At 33.3% G+C, this 23,080-nt stretch overlaps 1 protein-coding gene and 1 pseudogene across 1 annotated transcript; both read left to right on the top strand.

The window, feature by feature from the left end:
* Window positions 1-2,719: 2,719 nt before the first annotated feature.
* Window positions 2,720-3,590, top strand: LOC111641625. Its single transcript, XM_023387826.1, has 4 exons — window positions 2,720-3,144; window positions 3,208-3,276; window positions 3,364-3,453; window positions 3,519-3,590. The coding sequence occupies exons 1-4, from the start codon at window positions 2,848-2,850 to the stop codon at window positions 3,588-3,590; spliced, it is 528 nt and encodes a 175-aa protein (XP_023243594.1). The 5' UTR covers window positions 2,720-2,847.
* A 1,538-nt stretch (window positions 3,591-5,128) lies between these two features.
* On the top strand, window positions 5,129-10,932 carry LOC111641624 (annotated as a pseudogene).
* Window positions 10,933-23,080: the final 12,148 nt, after the last annotated feature.

Genomic DNA, 23,080 nt, shown 5'->3' with positions numbered 1-23,080 from the left:
ATTAATTCATTAATCCAAGCCAATCCTCTAATCGTCATCTCTAAATTATGAAACAATTATATGAAATGTACAATAGTATACAGTATATCAATCAATATATTTACTTATTAAACTCAATTATGCAACACGGTACCGATCACACAATTTAGTAATTTTTTTATCTTCTGTCCTAAGGGCATTAATAGGGTTATTTTATCAGACCCAGAAAAGATTGAGCTGGTAATTATACAGAGAAGGGAGTCGAGACATTCGGGCCGCACGACAACTGTATGATTTCCTATGAATTTTCGACTACCAAGATTCGATCTCGAATCCTTCAGAGATGTAGGATGTCACCTTAATTGTTCAGTCATTTTCAATCGACTTCTATAGGATTAAAAGGACTCTCTTAAAGCCCACAAGAGAAAAAATTCTTACTTGATCTTTTTTACACTACAAATACCATTAATAATTTAATATTGAACAGGGATTGACATAAATTAAAAAAAAAATTCTATAAATCGAGTTTGCCGCAACCATCCGAATTCTTTCATTATTCTATACACAATGAACACTGTTTTCTTCTTTTTGCCTGTGTTAATAATTCAGTCGTGACAAACATACAGTATATGCATTTGATTAATTTTTCTTGACATTTGTAGGTTTTTGTATATTGATTATTTCGTATGGCACACAATTCGAATTGGTATTATCAAAGAAATTTAAAAGACAGATACCAAAATGAATATACACTCAATACAACACGTCACACAAGCATCTTTCCTGTAATTGACTAAACGGCTAAAGCATTTTAAGAAAGTGTGTGTGCATGTGAGATACAAATTTCTTCAATTTTGTGCCACAAAACCTCAACTGCAAAAAGTTTGAAATTTTGCAGGAAGGTATGTTTATAATGTGGGATCAATACTATTAAATTTTGGTGATTAAAGGTAGAGGGGTGAAGTGAGAGAAAGACGTAGTGTGTATCTCTACTAGGGTCAGATATAATGACTATTTCACTCGTGATTAGCAATTACAATAGTTTATAAAAGCCATTCCTTCGCTCATAATTAAGCTTTACGACATTTTATAATATTTGAACATATAAAAAGTTTTTAAACAAATTATCGTAACAGATGGCGCCATGAAATATTGCCGGAAAGTTAGACAACTCGTTGCTGGAATTTTTAAAAATCATCTGTTCGTAATTTTACTTTTTGATACAAATGTCTGAATGAGCTTGAAATTAATTACTGTAATAGGAATTATTATAACAAAAGTTTTGTCTTGTATCAGCTAGTTGGACATGAGCTTCTAGGCTGTATAGTCCCGTGGTAAAATGTAACGTAATTGTAATTGTATGCATTTATGATGGTCGGTACGTGGGGAATAATGCCTCCCAGAAGGTTTTTTAAGAGCAACTAGCCAGTATTCATGCCTTACAGACGTGAAGAAAACCTGAAAATCTTCACAACCGAACTCTCAGTGTTCAGGAAACGGAACAGCTGGCCACTAATAGGCCCATATCATACAGTATTATATAAGGCAATTAAGCATTATTTATAATACTGTAGGTGTTTATAAATTAAAAAGGAGAATAAACATACAAAGATTGAGCTATTAGATTATGTATACGGACTGAAATTCTAAGTCTTCAAATGCTCGTTCAGCGTTTACAATAATGAAATATTTATGAATAAACCCAAACAGTAATATTAAATGACATGTTTCCTCGTGTCGTGTAAAATGATCATAAAATTTTAATTAAGCAATTTACATAAAAGCATTCTTCGATTCTTAAAAGAATGCTTTTACGGGTATTACACAACAGCTTTTGCTTTAATATAAAAAAAAATTGTAGACTTAGTTGTCTTTGATCACTTGAAAAGTCAGATCAGAAAAACGTCAGAATTATTTAGTTTTTCACCATTGAAATTTCTGTTTTATAGTATAAGGGAACGTAGTACTTTGGCGATCTGCAAAAAACGATGCTTCCAGGTATGATTTTGTACGGAGAAGTTGGCGTTTATTTAGGTGTTAGGGTTCATGATTAAAACACTGGTAACCCACGTGACAACCCGATGATATAACACAAACCCGAGTGATTTATTTACGAGGCCACTGCTTTAAGAACATGAGTGAATTCTAAGAATATTATGAGTTAATTTCATAAAATAAATGCATGAACAAACACATTTAAGCATTTAAGATTTGCTTTTTATCTGAGTTTCAGGAATCACTAAAAAACAGTTCATAAGCAATGCCTGACACCGCTTATTCTGAACGCCACGCCTGTCCTTCACGTATCATGAATCCATTGATTTCCGCTGTTAAAGTATTTGGAGTGGACTTGTTTCATCCGTGTTGTCATCTAAATGCCTCTTCAACACCTTTCCTCTGGTATACTCGAATTATAGAAGTATTTTTATGGTACATTGTCATTCATTTAACATTAATTACCACAATGGATTCGATTTATTGTGGCAAAATCATTTATTTGTTCCACACTTATGGAAGACAGACAATTTTTGTAATATTAATCACATCGATGTACATTGCTTATCAATTCAGTGTCACGAAGAGAAGTAAATTATCGCTCCACTTTCATGAAAGCAGTTACGAAAGAGAAGACCAATTGGCAATGGAAATGGAAGCACACCTAATTAAAATACTTGCGCTATTTTATTTCAACATGATAACAATTTCTTTATTGTTATTCACTGTTTGTTATTCCCATTTACTTACAAATTCTAGTGAAATGGAAGCATTCAATTGTACGCTTGGGCCTTTTACAGTGCAGGTCAGATATTTTCTGTTCTCGTCTTATCCGTCACGATTTTTTTCATTCTGGGAAAAAGATATGTCGTGATGACGTATCAATTAATGGAAAAAAAAACCGACGACGTTTCGTTGAATTCGTTTTTGGAACGTTTTATATACAAGCATCTTGAAATACAAAGATTTTTCATTGTTCTTAATAATCAATGGGATGTTCTACTACCGGCGATCTATGCTCATTTCATTTACGTGACAGGATTTGTATTGTACGGCGCCATATTTGTGGATATGATGCCGGTATTGAAAAATGCCACAATAATTATAGCCGTGAATCTCTTAATCGGATGTATTGCAGTCTCTAGGGCATTATCGATTCTAACTTCAATTGTAAGTATTTTGTATTATCGTAATTATTACCATTTATAAACGTGTTCTCGTTTTTTTTTTCAGATGTACGATAATTTCATTTCTGTGGGAAGATTCTCTTCTAGTAATCTGCCTTTAGAATACAAATTTAAAGTAAGAAAATATAAACAAATAACATTTAATTAAACAAATAACAATTTAATATTGTTATTAACAAAATATGTTTTGTGTTGAACACAGATTATCGATTTTATGAAAAAATTTGGCCGAAGACCTTTCGGAATATGTGTGAATGGATTCTTTTTCGTCAAGAAAAATTTTGTGATTAGAGTAAGTTATATCATGATGTAATAGAAATTAATAAATGTCGTATTAATATCGTAATTAATTTACAGGTGGTGAGTGGTCTTTATTCGGTGTTATCATCCGTAATTCAGTTAACCGGTGTTCTTGAACGAAAAAGATGAGAAGTAAACAATTCGATGTATCGAAAAATATGACATCCGATTAACTCTGTCACATTAACCGAATTTCAGTGTGTAAACGTTTTATTGATGAGATTAGTTGATTAACTTTCTGTTAAGTTAGAAGAATTGATGCACCAAAACTCAATGTATCACAAATTCTTGACATTTGGCCAATTACGACTGGGTTACAGTAATTGTATTAATGTTCGATGAAGTGTATGTATTTAAAAAAGTTTTTATCACAAATATACCATCTGTTTCAAAAAGCAGTAACACTTATATAATCAATGAGATAGTAGAAAGGTTGTATTTTTTGAAACACTGTAATTATGTTATGATTTCTTGGTTGTGAACTACGCAGAGGACAACCTGTCTCTACAAATCTTGCATAACAAAGCAATTCCATATTAGTATTAATATTGTTTAAAGTATTCTGTATATAAATACTGTATGTTTCTGCATATGTAGTCCTGTTAATTTTGCAATGACCTCCTTAATTCTAAATAGTTAGGCACGCGATCTCCATCACATGGTCTTAATACCTAATGCTTTTTTTATGCGAAAATCTTATAAACCTCTAAATGTTATTGACATTAAATGAAAAGGCATTCTGTAACTATATTTTACGTTAGGAGAAAGCATTTAGAATGTACGTTTAACGATTTAAATAAATTCAAAATATTGGTTTGGTATTCTTTCACTAAATAACATTGAATTAGCCTTAAATTGAAAATATTTATTAAAATTTCACCCTCTTAACGAAAATTAAAATGTAAATTTTTAATGATGTTCTAATTAAATATTCTTTTGCCTTCGAATTCTTGTTATCCCTTATAAATGAAAAGATAAAAATTATATTCCTGAGACGTTCCTAATTAAATACTTGACAAAAATTGTTAAAATCAACCGAAAGTAAACACGAATTTCGGCCAAAAATTTATTTTTCAATATGGCGACCAACGTTTAGAAATACGCAGTTTCATACAATCTACAGTGAATCCGGTAATTTTTTGTGTCGTTAACGATTCATTTGTTAGTGTCACAACAAATGCGTCACTCGTGACGTCAAAATTATACAGTATTATATGGTTTGTGTTACAATCTTTTATAAAACTTATCCCTACTCTCAAAATTAAGCTTTTTGCTATTTTTTAATAACTGAAAACATAAAATGTTTTAAGACGTAGTTTTAAATGCTGCCGGGAAAGTTAAGCAACTCGTAGATAGATTTTTGAATATTTTTATCATTTATTTTTCAGTTTCACACGGAGTCGTTTTTTCTTGATTTACATTGCATTGCTTTTGTATACTCATTTAAGCAAAAATAATATGTGCTGATGAACATTTCTATCGCCTACTTACAAGTTATTTTTAATTTAACTCTAACAAATTACGAAACTAAATTATCATATATATATATATATAGAGTGATAATGTTTAACATGTCAAAACAGTTTATCGAAACTCGACATATTCTTTATCATTTTCTGCAGAGTGAAAAATTACTTTGGACCTCTTTATCATAAATTGTTAGTGATTTTAGTTGATAAATAAATTCGTAACGCGATAATTTCTGTCAGAGTTAAAATGGATTCCAGTAAGAAAGTGGCCGTTATAGGTGCGGGAGTAAGTGGTTTGGCATCGATTAAAGCGTGCAAAGAAGAAAATCTGCAAGTTACTTGTTACGAAATTACAAAGGACATAGGAGGTTTATGGAAATATCGATACGAAGATATACCTTATGTGGCATCTGTAAGTAAAAGCACAGTGATGAACAGTAGCAAAGAAATGAGTGTCTTTAGCGACTTTCCCCCTCCTGCCGAATTTCCAGTATTTATGCCTCACGCCGATTTTTACAAATATGTCTGCTTATACGCGGAGAAGTATTCGTTGATGTCACACGTACGATTCGGCAGAAGAGTGACTCTCGTCAAAGAAACAGAAGATTTCGATTCGACTGGAAAATGGAAAGTCGTCGCCAAAGTGGTCGACACGAACGAAGAAGAGGAAGACGTTTACGATGCCATTATGGTCTGTACGGGAAGTTGCAGTAAACCGTTTTATCCGAGTTTTCCCGGTCGAGAGATGTTTCTAGGAGACGTCTTACATTCTCACCATTATAAAGAACCATCGAAATTTAGGGATAAGAGGGTTTTGATTATCGGAACGGGAAATTCTGCTGCCGATGTAGCCGTGGATCTTTGTGGCGTTGCAAGATCGGTGAGTTAAAATTTTCAATAAAATTCGTGGTCATAGGCGTCCACAGAGGAATTAAAAGCGGGGCATTTGCCTTCACCCGGAATCAAATAATTTTACAAATTATGAACGTAAAAGTGATTGAGATACGTAACCTTACATCTTTGACCATGGGACTCTTTGTCTGTCTTTTTTATTCCATAATATACTCGTGAAAAAATTCCAAAAGTTAAACGAAAAATTATGCCGAGATGCAATTTTTAATCATATTTTTAATTTACTTAATTTATAATATGTGTTCACCATCTCAAATTAGTAGTGGCTTGCCCCTGTACGTCATACTTTTCTTTTAGCAAATGAGTCGTGCCGGTCATCTATCTAACTCCTTTCAGGGGAAAAGTTTCGAAATGAAATAACGTGACTTCCAGTTTGCGTCGGAAGTCATCATATATTTAATAGCGGCTTCCTGCCCCTGAGGTTTCTATATATGATCTTGATTTTCATCATTAACTCTGTTCTTGAGATTAAGGAAAGACAGATAACAGTGGGAATTTATAGGTCTACAATTCTTCGCGGGAGATTCATGTGACCACTTATCGACTGTTTATCATTGGAGCCGGCGTTGCTTAAGATTGTTTCGGTCGGGGAATAGCACATTGTAGTACGGACAAGCTTTTTGCGCTGTACTTTAGATGCGACACGTGACAGAGCAATTACATAAAGAACAACAATAAATTAAAATATATCGCTTTTAAATAATATAATCTGCATTTAATACATTTACAAACTCCGAAGAGACTGCGAAATATAGAACTTAAATATAACAGGATGTTAATAAAACAGAATACACAATAGGAATATTAGGAACGTTTAATATAGTCGTTAAACATTTCCCAAATTTCAGAGAAGTATTTCAGAATAAAAGAAAACACATTCGTTTCATTTCTGGAAAATCAAAAACACAGTCAAACTTTGGTTTTAAAACGTTTCAGTTTTCGAACAAATTGGTTTACGCACTCATATTTGTCCCATATTATTTTATAAACCACTCGGCAAAGCCTGGAACAGATCGTCAACTCCTTGTAACTTCCTACATTAAAGAAAGTGGAAGGTTCTACCAATCAATGACAGGACTACCGATTCAGAACTTAGTGGCGCCATAATCGTCGCGTCATTCGACGTCACGATATGAATCATCGATGACTGTAATTAATTTCTTAAAATTCAATTTTTTAATTTCATTATTTAATGAAAATTTAATAGTGTAATTTTTCTTTTTCTTAAAACAAGTCACGGAGATTTTTTTTTTCAATATTATTAAGTTCTGTCTTAAATTTCGGCAAAAAATTCTTCAAAATTATCATTAATTGCTATTTTTAATGAAAATCAAATGATAAATTTGGTATACAGGGCAAGACACTGCTAATTTAAAGGTGGAGAGCATATGTGTTAAATTAAATTAAAAAATATGATTAAAATTGTAGTCCAGCAATGTGACTATGTCACAATAAAATAATTGTTCGTTATAATGTTACACTGTATACTTGTATAGTGTTTTCAAAATGTTTATAAAAAAGTAACAAATTTATTAGATTAGCTCCATCTTGTTTTCTGTTTGTTTACGGCGACGCAACACTTGGGCGATCTGTCTAGAGTAGTGATGTAACGAATAGTATATTCGGCCTCAGGCCGAATACCGAATATTCGGCCAAACTATTCGGCTTCATTAACGCACGTACGAAAATTGGCGCGCAAATCGCATTATATGGCAAGAATCGCGCACCCTGCTCTCTATTGGCTTGCTGTCACTATACTTCTCCAATCGCGTTAATTGTTGACAGTTGTAGCGGACAGACATTAGCGTCATGGCAGTATGTTATAAGTGATGATATCAAATGTGGATAACAATGAAATGACCTACACCTGTAAATAGAGAGGTTGCGGCCGAAGTTTTCAACGCGAAAACGTGTACGTCGGACGTTCAGCGCCGCCTTCCTGTAAGCCTAGAAGTTTGACAATGGCGTTTGGAACGTCGAGCATGATTCCACTGACGTTCCAAACGCCATTGTCAAACGTCTAGGCTTACAGCAAGGTGGCGCTGAACGTCCGACGTACCTGGAATAGCTTCTACTTCAAAGAACATCATAGCAGGTGACCTTGATATGTACTTGAGCATGAAAACTTTAAAGAGAAACGACGATTCATTTGCCTGGTGGGCTACACATAAATCTAAATTTTCCCCATGTTTAGTCAAACTGGCTGCTAAGTACTTATCAGCTACTGCAAGCAGCATGTATTCAGAGAGGCTTTTTAGTGAAGCAGGAAACGTATACGAAGAAAAGAGGTACAGACTTTTTTTCATTAATGCAGAAAACTTGATTTTTCTGCATCATAACCTACCATTTATTGACTTCAGTTATAATAAATAATTTTGTACAATGAAACAAAAAAGTTAATTTAATATTCAAGTTTATAATAAAGGATAATTTCATAAAATTACAGATCATTAATTATTATTTTTTCACATATTATGACCTAAGTTTCGATTTAATGTGCCCACGCAGTAAAACAAGCCCACGCAGTTTTCATACAAATTTTTTACCCTTTTTCACTCCTTTAGGGTTTAATTTCGTAAAATTTTTTTCTTAGTGCGTCTAAACTTTACAAAAGGAACACGCCCTCAAAATTTTAAGATTCTAGCACCAGTAGTTTTGGGTTTGCGTTAATTATCCTATCAGGACTTGTTCTTTTATAGGGGAGATCGGGGCAAGATCGGCATGTTAAGCTTTACTTAAATTTTGTCTAATAAATACTGCTGTAAACTGAAAAAAAAAGCTTTGCATATTGTCTATTGGAATGCTACCTTACTATAGAACTGGTTAAAATCAGTTTGGAAATAAAAATAATTAAAATAATTACAACTTTACAAGAAGAGAGAAATTGACGAAGTTGCCCCGGGTATAGGGGCAAGATCGGCAACTTCTCTCTTTTTGTAAAGTTGTAATTATTTTAATTATTTTTATTAAAGTTGCCCCTGGTATAGGGGCAACAGTAATGGGGCAAGATAGGCACGTATATAAAATTATGTTATTAACAATGTATAAGTTGGAATTCACTATTAAAACAAAGAAATACAAATCCAACACCCATTTAATATTATTACAACGAAATGCAAGTTCAAAGACATATATACATGAATAACAAATGCAAACATGTTTTCATTTATCATCTGTTTGATTTTTATCCTTTGCTTCTAATGTGGCTTTATGTTGCCGATCTTACCCCGCTAGTCATGATTTCGAAACATTAAGTACAACCCTGAGAACAGAATGCCAAGCCACGATCTGGCCACGTGAATAAGTTGAAGTTACATCCTTCTAACAGGAAAAGTAACTTTCGTTATCATGGAATTATAACAAAACCTGCCAATTCAATATAAATGGAAAAAAAATATTATATGGAATTGAACGAAAATGAAAATTTGCTTGATAATTCAACTACGCTTGTTGGAGAACAATAAAAACACTACACTCAACAAGCCACCAATAAAACTCAACTGCCTAACCTATAACCAAAGTCTCCTTTTAATTTGTTTTAAAAAAAAGCGCTTGACAAACTTGCCCCGCATGCCGAAGTTTCCCGGTCTCCCCTATACGGGTTTATAGATGACTAAACTACATAATAAGTAGGTAGATTTCATTTGATTTGTTATTTTTTTTTATCTCAAAAATAACTTAGTTATATTACTTTTCCTTTGATCTTTTACATAAATAAGCAAAAAATTGCGCTTTCTCGATCTTGAAATGTATGTTCAGCATTGATAAAAGTTACCAAAATGATTAATTTACTGTGTTTTGTTATTTCTTACTCCTGTTGTTAGGTATTCGGTATTTGGCCGAATAGTAAAAAATAGGCCGAATAGGCCGAATACCGAATAGTGGCCGAATATTCGTTACATCACTAGTCTAGAGGGGGAGGAATGTATTCCGGGAGGTGTTTTAACGGTAACTGGTCTCTATTCAGGGGGTACAGACGTAGAGAAAAACCCGTCCTGGAGAGTTGGAAGCCACGACCGAACTCCAGTGTTCAGGGAACGGAACCGATTGGTCACTGGTGGGCCTCCGTCTTGTTTTCAATTCTATGAATGTAAAATATTTCGAAATTTCACTACTCATTTTTTACGCTACCGACAAAAAATTACATTATTGTTTATATTAAACATAAAACTATAACTTAGTTAAGCTTATATTTTAAAATTTTGCTTAAAATGATCTTATTTTAATAATTATTTTAAATAGGTTTATATGAGTAGCAGAAAAGGCGCATGGATAATTTCACGAATTGGACCTGGAGCCAACCGTTTGACGCATACGCTGCAAGTCGAATTAATAATTTAGCTTTTCAATATTTGCCTAGATTTATTACAAACAGAAATATGGAAAGAATGCTGCAAGAGCGGTTAAAATCATCGCGCTTTAACTTATCACATGAGAAAAGATTTTTCGGAATGATTCCCACAATAAACGATTTGCTCCCATTTCATCTGATCAACGGAGGAATAAAAATCAAACGAGCAATTCGACGATTCACTTCGGGCGGAGTCGTTTTCGAAGGGGAGGACCACGTCACGCCTTTCGACGTCATCGTCTTTGGCACGGGAAACGAAATCGAGTTTCCCTTTTTGCAGAAGCCCGTTCATCCCTCCGATTTATATTTAAACATCGTGAGTCCCGATTGTAAACATCCCACCATGGCGTTTATAGGGTTTATCGTACTTATCAAAGGATTAACTCCGATTATCGAGAAGCAATCGCTGTGGTACGTGCAGTTATTTCTGGGAAAAATACAGTTACCCGCCAGAGAAGAAATGCTAAATTGGATATCCAGTTATAAACAAGTTAGAATGGAAAGATACGGGAAAGAGAACAAAATCGTAGTGATGGAAACTTACGAGGACGAATTGGCAGAAAAATTTGGAGCCAAACCTAATTTGTTATCTATGCTATGGAACGATCCTAAATTATTTTACGCTTGTTTGATGGATCCTATTCTTCCTTATCAATACAGATTACAGGGACCTCGTCCTTGGGTTGGTGCCAGAGAAGCCATTCTAAACTACGAAAAACGGTTGTTTAATGTATAATTTTTAGTCACTAAATTTAATTTCTTTTTGTTTTTATGAAATAAATGATATCTGTTCATTTAAAAAACACGTATTTCTTTCTACGTTAATAAATATTAATCTATAATAACAATTATAAATTCATTTACACTATGAATTGTAAAGTATTTAATTACCGTATATGCCAGCATATAGAAATTTTGAAAATCGTAAAAAATTCGTAGAAAACTAACGAACTGGATTTAAAAAAAATTCAGAACAGTACATTAATAGAAGAATTTAACAGGATTCTAACGCAAGAAACTTTATGGTTCTATCTACTTCCGTTTTCAAAAACTTTCGGAAAAGGATTATTTCAATAGAAGAGTAAATTTTTATTTCCATCTTCTAGAGATCGCGGGCATAACCAATCAGTTTAGAATTAATCTCAAGGATGCGACTATCCAGCCGGGAGCGAGCGAAAATACGTGGACAGAAGAGGTGACTGCGTTTCGTTCTCTGTTGTTTTCTCGCTCTCGTTAAGTACGACCACACCGACGCGAGCAAAGCGAGAAGGTGGCCTGAAGATGCTGACGTCATGTTACAAAGCTATTTAATTTCATTTGGACATTACAATGTTTCGATTCCTGTGGTCAGTAGACGTTTGTTCCGTATTTCTGGTCGATAATAAACGGTATTACTTTTTCTTTAATAGCGAGTCCACAGTTTTGTTCACTGAAAGAAGCCACTTTCTACATCTGTGCTAAGGTTCATGCACATTGCACAGTATTAAGCGAGAAGAGGCAAACTGCAATAAATATCAAATTTTGTTATATAATTGCAAGAGTCAGAAATTCGGTCTTGCCTGAGAGATTTCTCGTTTCTCGCTATTGCACGTTTTTACTTTGCATGAAATATATCGCTTGCATTTTGTCGCTAGTTACTAGGTTCCTGTCTGCGATAGTTTTTTTCCTCAGGCGTCAGCTTACCTCTTTGAGAAACTCGAAATGAAATCCATGCAAAGATGTCCCCAGGAATTTTTAATGGACGGTCTGTGCCAGATATATAGGGTCGTCTCTCACACTCATCCAATGTGATCCTGATAGAACACATGATTATTATTATTAAAAGCTTTATTAGCGGCTGCCGAGAGAGAAGTCTTTACGTAAGTGGAATCCGCTTATTATAATCACTTTTTGATAACAATAATCGGCTGATAACATTAATTAAAAAAAAGATAAAAGGTTTTCATTATAGAACTTAATTTATTACAATCACAGTATGACATTTGCGCAATTTATATTCACATGTAAGTGTACTCTTAATTCAACATTATAGACTTATATATTATAAAAAACTGTTTATAATAATTGCAGAATATAAAGCTATAAATCGAGTGTGCCGCAACCATCCGAATTCTTTCATTATTCTGTATACAATGAACACTGTCTTCTGTTTTTTTTTACCTGTGTTAATAATTCAGTCGTAACAAACATTTATGCATTTGATTAATTTTTCTTGACATTTGTAGGTTTTTGTATATTGATGATTTCGTATGGCACACAATTCGAATTGGTATTATCAAAGAAATTTAAAAGACAAATACCAAAATGATTATACACTCAATACAACACGTCACACAAGCATCTTTCCTGTGGTTAATTAACGGCTAAAGCATTTTAAGAAAGTGTGTGTGTATATGTGGGACACAAATTTCTTAAATTTTGTGCCACAAATCCTCCACTGCAAAAACTTTGGAATGTTGCAGGGAGGTATGTTTATAATGGGGGATCGATAATGTTAAATTTTGGTGAGTAAAGGTCGAGCGGGTGAAGAGATAGAAAGACGGCGTGTGTATTTCTACTAGGGTCCGACTTAATGACGATTTCACTCGTTATTAGCAATTACAATATTTTATAAAAGCTATCCCTACCCTCAAAATAAAGCTGTATAACATTTTATAATATTTGAACATATAAAAAGTTTTTAAGGATATTATTGTAACAGATGTCGCCATCATAGGCCCATATCATGGAGTATTATATAAGGAAATTAAACATTATCTATAATACTGTATGTGTTTACAAATTATAATAAAGAATAAACATACAAACATTAAGCTATTAGATTACTTATATGGACTGAAATTCTAAGTGAATACTTCTAGTGCTTGTTTAGTGTTTACGATAATGAAATATTTATAAATACACCAAAACAGCAATGAATAATATTAAATGACAATGTTTCCTCGTGTCGTGCAAAATGATCATAAAATTTTAATTAAGCAATTTACATAAAAGCAATCTTTTATTCTTGAAAGAACGCTTTTATGTGTATTACACAACAGCTTCTGCTTTAATATAAAGGAAATTGTAGACTTGAAAAATTGTCTTTGATCACTTGAAAAGTCAAAAAGTCCCTTTTCGTTTCAGAACAAACGTCAGAATTATTTAGTTTCTCCCTATTGAAATTTCTGTTTTATAGTATAGGGAAATGTAGTACTATGACGATCTACAAGGAACGTTGCCTCCAGGTATGATTTTGTATGGAGAAGCTGATCATTCTTTATTTAGTTCTTAGATTCATAAATAAAATACAAGTAACCCCACGTGACCAACCCGATGATATGGCACAAATCCGCACACAAATTTTCTGTGGTTTATTTATTAGGCCACTGCTTTAAGAATATGACTTTGAATTCTATGAATATTATGAAAGAATTTCATAAAATAAATGCATGAACAAACACATTTAAGCATTTACGATTTGCTTTTTATCTGAGTTGCTGAAATCACTAACAAAAGAGTTCATAAGCAATGCCTGACACCGCTTATTCTGAACGCCACGCCTGTCCTTCACGTATCATGAATCCATTGATTTCCGCTGTTAAAGTATTTGGAGTGGACTTGTTCCATCCGTGTTGTCATCTAAATGCCTCTTCAACAACTTTCCTCTGGTATACTCGAATTATAGAAGTATTTTTATGGTACATTGTCATTCATTTAACATTAATTACCACAATGGATTCGATTTATTGTGGCAAAATCATTTATTTGTTCCACACTTATGGAAGACAGACAATTTTTGTAATATTAATCACATCGATGTACATTGCTTATCAATTCAGTGTCACGAAGAGAAGTAAATTATCGCTCCACTTTCATGAAAGCAGTTACGAAAGAGAAGACCAATTGGCAATGGAAATGGAAGCACACCTAATTAAAATACTTGCACTATTTTATTTCAACATGATAACAATTTCTTTATTGTTATTCACTGTTTGTTATTCCCATTTACTTACAAATTCTAGTGAAATGGAAGCATTCAATTGTACGCTTGGGCCTTTTACAGTGCAGGTCAGATATTTTCTGTTCTCGTCTTATCCGTCACGATTTTTTTCATTCTGGGAAAAAGATATGTCGTGATGACGTATCAATTAATGGAAAGAAAAAACGACGACGTTTCATTGAGTTCGTTTTTGGAACGTTTTATATACAAGCATCTTGAAATACAAAGTTATTTCATTGTTCTTAATAATCAATGGGATGTTCTACTTCCGGCGATCTATGCTCATTTCATTTACGTGACAGGATTTGTATTGTACGGCGCCATATTTGTGGATATGATGCCGGTGTTAAAAAATACCACAATAATTATAGCCGTGATTTTCTTAATTGGAAGTATTACTGTTTCTTGGGCATTATCGATTCTAACTTCAATTGTAAGTGTTTTGTATTATCGTAATAACTACCATTTATAAACGTGTTTTCGTCTTTATTTCAGATGTACGATAATTACATTTCTGTGGGAAGATTCTCTTCTAGTAATCTGCCTTTGGAACATAAATTTAAAGTAAGAAAATATTAACAAATAACACAAATATAATATTGTTATTAACGAAATATGTTTTATGTTGAACACAGATTATCGATTTTATGAAAAAATTTGGCGGAAGACCTTTCGGAATATGTATAAATGGATTCTTTTTCGTCAAGAAAAATTTTGTGATTAGGGTAAGTTATATCATGATGTAATAGAAATTAATAAATATCATAATAATATCGTAATTAATTTACAGGTGGTGAGTGGTCTTTATTCGGTGTTATCTTCCGTAATTCAGTTAACCGGTGTTCTTGAACAAAAACGATGTTTATCGAGAAGCAAGCAATTCGATGTATCGAAAAATCTAACATCTCATTAACTGTACTCTTTCATTTTAACGAAATTTGACTGTCTAAACGTTTTATTGAAGAGATTAGTTGATTCATTTTCTGTTAAATTAGAAGAACTTACGTTTGAAAACCCAATGAATCGTCAATTTTTGACATTTGACCAATTATGACTGCGTTAATTGTATTAATGTTCGATGAAGTGTGTGTATTTAAAAAAAGATTTTATCACAAATATACCAGCTGTTTGAAAAAGTAGTAACACTGATATAAAGTAATTTGTGTAATCACTGAGATAGTAGAAAGGTTGTATTTTTTTGAAACACTGTAATTATGTTATGATTTCTTGGTTGTGAACTATGCAGAGGACAACTTGCCAGTACAAATCGCGCATAATAAAGCAATTCCATATTAGTATTAAAATTGTTTAAAGTATCCTGTAGATAAATATTTTTCAGCATAAGTCAGTCTTGTTAATATTGCAATGTTCTTAATTTTAAATGATTATGCACGCGATCTGCATCACCAGGTCTTTATTTCGAGATAACTCGGGCATGTTACGTAGCGTTATAAAACAAACGGTTTTTGGACCCCCGAAAAATTTTTTTTTTGGATTTTTGGATGTTTTTAAGTGTCCAAATTTTTTCAAAAATTTTTTCCCACGCAAAATAATTTTACCGCGATTTTAATCTACGTTTAATGTCGCACGATTAACGCTTAATTGTTTTTAATGGGTTTTTTTTTATCAGATTTCATTCATCATTCTAAAGTTGTAGTGACGGATTTTACTTCGGTAAAGTTATTTAAAGCTTCTTTCTGATGTTAAAAACGACCTCCAATATTTTTTTAATTTTTTTAATTAATAGATTTTATTATATATACGTTTATTTATGTCGGGGGGGTCAAAAATCTCAATAAAAACCTAATTTTTTAAAAATATTTAAAAATATACGGCCTGCTATATTCACCCTACTTTAAACCCTTCTCCTCCTGAGACGTCTATGAGAATGTCCCGGGAAATCCAACACCAGCTGTTCTCAAGGTCATCCAGCTCACACAATGACTCATCGGTGTCAAATTTCGCAGAAAGGCGAGACAATGGAAAATAAAGTTTGAAGCATTTTCTTCAAAACTAACGCATTTCTTTCGTTTTTTTTAAGTTTTAAGTATTTTTTATGTTTAATTACATTAACATTAAAAATTGTATAGCATTGGACAGGTTGCCTGAACGTTTGTCTTCTTTAATTCTTTTCTCAACTTTTACTACAACTTATATCAGCAGTTTGTTATCTAAAGATAATATTTTTACTTGTCAAAAGTCTTTGTGCTTTGTTTCGACCTAGTTTATAAGCATCTTTAGTAAATATGTGTTATATAAATCTGTTGATAGATTTTCTTTTTTTCTAACTCTACATATTGATAAAATAAAACTTAAATTTTTATATCACTTAATACAGCTTTAATATATTGAAAATACATAAATAATGATAAGCGTAAATATTCGTTTAATTGATACTTTACGATTGATACTTTATTTATGAATTGATACTTTTTGAATGTATGATTGATGTTTCATTTGCGAATTAAAACTTCTTAATTAATTTATATGTTACCGCTAAAGCTCGAAATCCGTTAATGTGCGCATTACCTAGCTAATATGCAGATTAACTAGGGTGATCCGTTAAAGCTGCGAAAATTATTCCATTTCTCAAATTACCTAGGTAATGTTCAAATTATCTAGGTAATCTGCACATTACCTACTAGGCACTCGGTAAAGTGAAAATAAGATTTTTGCTGGAACAACAGCAACGTTTCTGTACGCTTAAATTAACATAATGTTATTTATTTAATTTTCAATATCTAAAGAATCAAGTTAATACAATCAACAAATTAGTTGATTGAATCAATCATCAATCAATTAAAAAAACTTTAATACAAAAATCAAACGGTTTAAAATATTACTACAATTAGGGAAATGAATTTGCAAAACATATGATAAAATTGTACTTACTTATTAGTGCAATCTAAAGATTGGTGACACTTTGAATTACGTAGCAATTGGTTTTTGCGACAAGCACGCCTATTTGTGGTACATTTAGATTTGCAGTCACATTTTCTGAAACCCTGCCCAGTACCAAGGGATTGTTTTATTGCTGTTTGACGTAAAGATATTTCTACAGCAGGGACATCCATCTTCTTTCGTTAAAAATCTCTCTTTGCAAACACTGAATTCAGATTTTGCATACAATTGTTTTAAAATACCTGTTTTAGTATCAAGTTTATAAAAGCCATCCTCTGTTTTACTAAGAACCACAGCTAAAATTGAACGTGCATCAGTTTTTGCTCTGTCTTCTTCGGGTACTTTAATTCTCACAGCGAAACCTTCATCGACGTTTGGGTGCTTTGCATTAGAAACTGCTAACATTTTCTTTGCTTGCTTTTCTAAACATTTCTTGGCTTCATCACGCTGTATTTTCTGATCCATATTCTTTTTACAGATGATGCACAATACATTCTTACCATACCCTTCCTCTTTAGGATCTACTTCACCACAAACTGCGTGAACAAACATATTACACGATTTACACTTGTGAGCACTTGATGCTGCTTTTGAGCAAACAATACAGACTATGTCTTGTATAGTGCTCTTTACAGGCTCCGTACGAAACTGTGATGGCGATTCTGCTGAAGTTGAGAGTAACTCAGTGATGACTTCTTCAACTTGCAGAGGCGATTCCTTGGAGGTGCAGGGTAACTGAATATTCTTCGTGACTGCATCATCAATCAACGGTATAGAAGGCAGTTTAAGATTACTATCGGTAAATTCTTGTATTTCTATAGGTGATTCTGTAGAAGCGGGGGATAACGGAATGTCCTCTTGAGTAAGATTTGACTGTGATCTCATAATCACAGTCTCTTGTGAATCTTCTAATTTTTCAAGGTCTTCTTCAGTTTTTATCGAATGTCAAACAATTCTCCGGCATGGACAAACTTTTTCAAACCTTTCTCGCGCATCTGACAACGGCTCAATGAGTTTTTCACAGCCTCGTACAGTCAACACATCACACCTTTGAATTATTTGATAATCTCGAGATGATTCTTTCTTCTTGGAAACTTTTATTTGCTTTACATCTTCAATTATGGAATCATACTTTGGTTTGTTATTAAAACACTACGTATTATATTTTAAATCTTCGCTAAAGAGGTTTGCGAAGAATCTTTTCTTGATTTTACTCACCAATTCGGTGCTTGCTTGCATTCTAGGATTTAAATTTATCTACGTAAAAAGAAGGAGTGGGGAAAGGAAGTGAAAGAAACAAACTTTTGAACTTTAACGATACGGAAGCCGTTAATGTGCAGATTACCTAGATACTCAGCAAATTACCTAGGTAATTTGAGAAATTGAACAATTTTCGCAGCTTTAACGGATGACCCTAGTTAATCTGCAGATTAGCTAGGTAATGTACACATTAACGGATTTCGAGCTTTAGCGGTAACATATATAATAAAAAGAACTACAAAAACATATCTGGCGTTTTATGGCTGATTTATAAAGGAAGAATTTTAATTTAAAAGCTTTAAAGGTTAATTTGATACTGTTAAGGTATCGAACGAAATATTTTCTTATTACATTCAACCATGACTGCACAATGTTATCCAAATAAAAATCTTCATCACCAGGTCTTAATATGTAATGTAAAGCTTTTTTTTATGCGAAAATCTTATAAACCTCTAATTGTTATTGATATTAAGTAAAAAGGCATTCTGTAACTATATTTTACGTTAGGAGACAGCATTTAAAATGTACGTTTAACGATTAAAATAAATACAAAATATTCGTTTGGTATTCTTTCACTAAATAACATTGAATTAGCCTGAAATTGAAAATATTTATTAAAATTTCACTCTCTTAACGAAAATTATAATGTAAATTTTTAATGATGTTCTAATTAAATATTCTTTTGCCTTTGAATTCTTCTTATCTCTTATAAATCAAAACATAAAAATTATATTGCTGAGACGTTCCTAATCAAATACTTGAGAAAAAGAATTAAAATTAATCGAAAGAAGACAGAATTTTCGCCCAAAAATCTTTTCACAAATTTGGCGACCAACGTTTAAATATAGATAACTGGCGAATAGAGTTGGCTGAAAACGTTTGTTTCAACCAAGTATATTGTTAAAACGTTAGTTCTGCGACCAGATTGACCAGATCTTCGTACATAAAAGAAAGCATGAAATATATATATATTTCATGACAAGAAAAATAAGTTTTCACCTTAGCTGCAAGTTACAATAGAGCCAACACTGCACACACAATACACAAATTGATAAGCTTTATTAATTGAATAATCTGCACACGTTTCACGAATTGTTGTCTTCTTTTTAAAGTAGATTTGAATACAGGCGCATACTACGACTTCTATTAAATACACCGAATGTTAGTAATAATAATTCTAACGAATTTATATACAAAAAATTATATTTACGTTTCATTTCACATAACAAAAAAATTCGAATTTAGTTCTTGATGTTTCAGTTTTACAAGCGTTTATTTTACATTTATACATTTATCTGTCTACGTTATACACTAAAAGAATCCAGAGAAAGCTTAATGTTGAAAATACGGATGCGTTGTATACAAAATTATAAGTGCTAATACAGTAGAGCCTCGATTATCCGACTCAATTGGGGACTGAGGTTGGTCGGATAATTGAAAAGTCGGATAACCGAAAAGTATGAAAAAATCCATTATTAGTGTAGTATATTATTATATCCCATGTAATTAGTATATTAGTATATCGCTATTAACCTACTTTGCGTTGAATTTTCATCGATGTTAAGCCTAACAAAAATTTTTTTAAATAATAATCGTCGCTATTGTATCGTTAAAAATTAGAAAATTAAGCCTCGTTTAAATACTGGCTCCCTTTCATGGTCGAATGAGTGTTGCCAGCTAAAACACGTAAAAATAATATTAAAGTAGCCAAGACATAGCCAAATATTGTAGCGCCACATCACTAGAGGATATTTGAAATTTGCCGACTAGGACGGTCGGTTAACCGAGGTGTCGGTTAATCGGGGGTGGATAATCGAGGCTCTACTGTAATGTGTAAAATATTCATAAAGACCAACTGTCTACGAGATTCTTCTATTTTTCACTTTTCCACCTTCAACCACCAAAATTGAATAGCATCAATGTGTCTTATTATACAAGTTACCGTGCAAATTTCGGTTTGTAATGTTTACCTAACCTGAGATATTTAACGAAATATAAGTGGGCAGACACACACACACACACACATACGTTGGGAATTAATATTTTGACTTTTCTCTGTGCGGATGTGTCAAAACACGACGATTCTAAATGCAACGAAGGTGAAATGTCACAGGATTAAAATATTATATTAATAACAGCCGGAAAAGTAAACTTCAGCTAATTATATTGCTATTGTAGAAATCTTGAAATTTATAGGAAATTGGTCAACAATTTGACGGGCAATAAATAAATTCTCTATTAAATTTGATATAGAGAAGTGACTAAAATGCCAAATCAACGAATTATTTCGTTAATCTTAAGGTTGTGCCTATTGCAATTCTTTCATTTGATGGTTTACTCCAAACTAATAATTTTTGTCGGTGAATATTTATTTAATGTCTGTTAAAATTGTTTCCTAAACAATAAAGAAATCGTTATCAAAAGTATTTTTGAAGAAATAAATTAAATCTTTATAGAAATAAAAGTTTTGAAATTAATTTCTAGTTTGAATTGTTTCGGATATAATAAACTACGCCATTCAACACACGTGAAAGATTGCGGATGGATAATTAATATTAGCGAGGTTGCGGCCGAAGTTTTCATCTCTAAGGCTGCGTACACACTAGGCGTTTTTAAACGCGCGTTTGACGAATCAAGAGTTCTGCATAGGCGTACACACTCAAACGCGCGCTTTTGGCCAAGCGCGCGTTAAACGCGCGTTTTGCGGGCGTCAGCCGAGCGCTGACGCCCGCAAATATATGTGCTGCCATGTTACTGTACATTCGATCGCGCGTTTTCGAGTAGAGTGGACGCACGTTGGCCGAAATGGAGAACGATCATTTCGATACTGATCTATTTATTGATGAAAACTAAAAGAGACCAACCATCGTCAAAGGATTTTATAGATATTTTAAAAGAATTAAAAAACTTGGGTTTATTTCGTCTTAGTTTTGGATACAACGTCGCAAACATTCCATGTGTCAGTCTATCTCATAATATTGGGTTCACCCAAAATTCTCTTTGCCTCTGCCATCGTCTTCTATAGCGACGATGGAGGAGGGGCACGCAAACAATTACTTTCACGTCCATTTCCAAACTGAGCCAGTGCGCTATGCTCCACTAACGCTCGCCGAGCTAACGCCTGGTGTGTACGCTGCTAACGCGCGTTTAACGCAACGCAAAACGCCTAGTGTGTACACAGCCTAAAACGTGAACGTCGAACGTCGAGCGCTACAGACAAGATAGCGGCGCTCGACGTTCGACGTTCACGTTTTAGAGATAAAAAGTTCGGCCGCAACTTCGCTATTAAGTTTCTTAATCTAAACAGATTTTAACACAATGAGTTTCAAAACATTCCTTAATCATTTTAAAACAAATTACTCTATGAAACGAATAATTCTTTATAATCTCTTTGTAACCTCACATTTATTCAATACGGTCGACTCCCCTATAAGACGGTAGATAAGTTCCGATTTTTATGAAATTGATGTTTTAGGAGACCTTGCCAATCACAGCCCGACACGTGTGAAGTTTACGGACTACGGCTGTTTGAAAGATTTTCTTCCATAAAATTAATTGATTCCTAGACTAATTAGATTCAACATTTCCAAAATACGTATATTTTTTTGGGAATAATCCGTATAAACTATGCTATAAACATACAGTACCTAATTTATATATAATTTATATATAATACTGTACAGGCGATANTACGTATATTTTTTTGGGAATAATCCGTATAAACTATGCTATAAACATACAGTACCTAATTTATATATAATTTATATATAATACTGTACAGGCGATAGTAACTCAATTTACCCGCATAAACACTCCGTAGCGTGGCGCCGGACGGCGGAAAGCAGTTCGGCAGCCTGATGACGTTTTATCGAATTTTAGGAGTTTTTTTATACCATGTTTGTATGGATACCGTCGCAATGTTTTCGCCGTCATATAGGAATCCGAACTATAGGAACCCGTGTTATAGGGGGTCGACTGTACTTCCGCTTTTTCACTTAAGGCTACGGTTACTGTTGATGCGAATTCTGACGAAATCTTTTTCTAACGAGTACGTCCGAAATCCTCGTCAGAACAAGGTGGGTACACTGTGAGCGTTTTCTGATAGTCAGTACGTTTCTGCCTCCCAGCAAAATGGACGAACTTGATGAGTTTTATTTTCGTGAAAGTCCGTTGATTAAGTTATTGTTGATAGGTGGTGGGAAAATAGAGCATGTTAACCACTTATTTTTTGCAAGAGACGATAAGGAGAGTTTCAAATGATATCAAGATTTGTGGGACAACCCGCAAAAGTTTTTCGAGTATTTCAGAATGAGAGATATCTCTGTTGTGATAGTTTTTGTCTTTCATGTCCCACAAACACCTAATGCAAGACTAATCAATTTATCAATATTCATGTTGAAAATACCAAAACACTCGAAATTCAACGTCGAAACGCACGAAATAATCAAACTCGTTTGAACGCTCGAATGGTTCTGACTACATCGTGCGTGTTCCGACATGCCCTTCGCTGCCAAAGTAAACACTCTCATTGGAAAACAGGTATTTGTTTGTTCGGACGAACTGGTCAGAACTGGTCAGAATTCGCATCCGCAGTAACCGTAGCCTAATGCGGATGATGATGACGTCAGTAACGCTCGTTGTAAAACTGACGTCATCTTCTGATGATTCTTGGTCCGTGCCCAATTTATTTTCTTTGTAGATTATTTCGTTGACCAAAGAACATCTTTCTAAATATATAAACGCT

This window comes from Centruroides sculpturatus, unplaced genomic scaffold, assembly GCF_000671375.1.
Source record: "Centruroides sculpturatus isolate CEXI.00-Female unplaced genomic scaffold, Cexi_2.0 scaffold1087, whole genome shotgun sequence".
Lineage (NCBI taxonomy): Eukaryota > Metazoa > Arthropoda > Arachnida > Scorpiones > Buthidae > Centruroides > Centruroides sculpturatus.
The sequence above is the reverse complement of the archived record's forward strand: the minus strand, read 5'-3'. Positions and strand labels throughout refer to the sequence as shown.

Coding starts and splice junctions, on each gene's coding strand:
- LOC111641625 (XM_023387826.1), top strand. CDS start 2,848: ATGACGTATCAATTAATGGAAAAAAAAACCGACGACGTTTCGTTGAAT. Junction 3,277..3,363: donor CTTTAGAATACAAATTTAAA/GTAAGAAAATAT, acceptor TGTTGAACACAG/ATTATCGATTTTATGAAAAA. Junction 3,454..3,518: donor AGAAAAATTTTGTGATTAGA/GTAAGTTATATC, acceptor ATTAATTTACAG/GTGGTGAGTGGTCTTTATTC.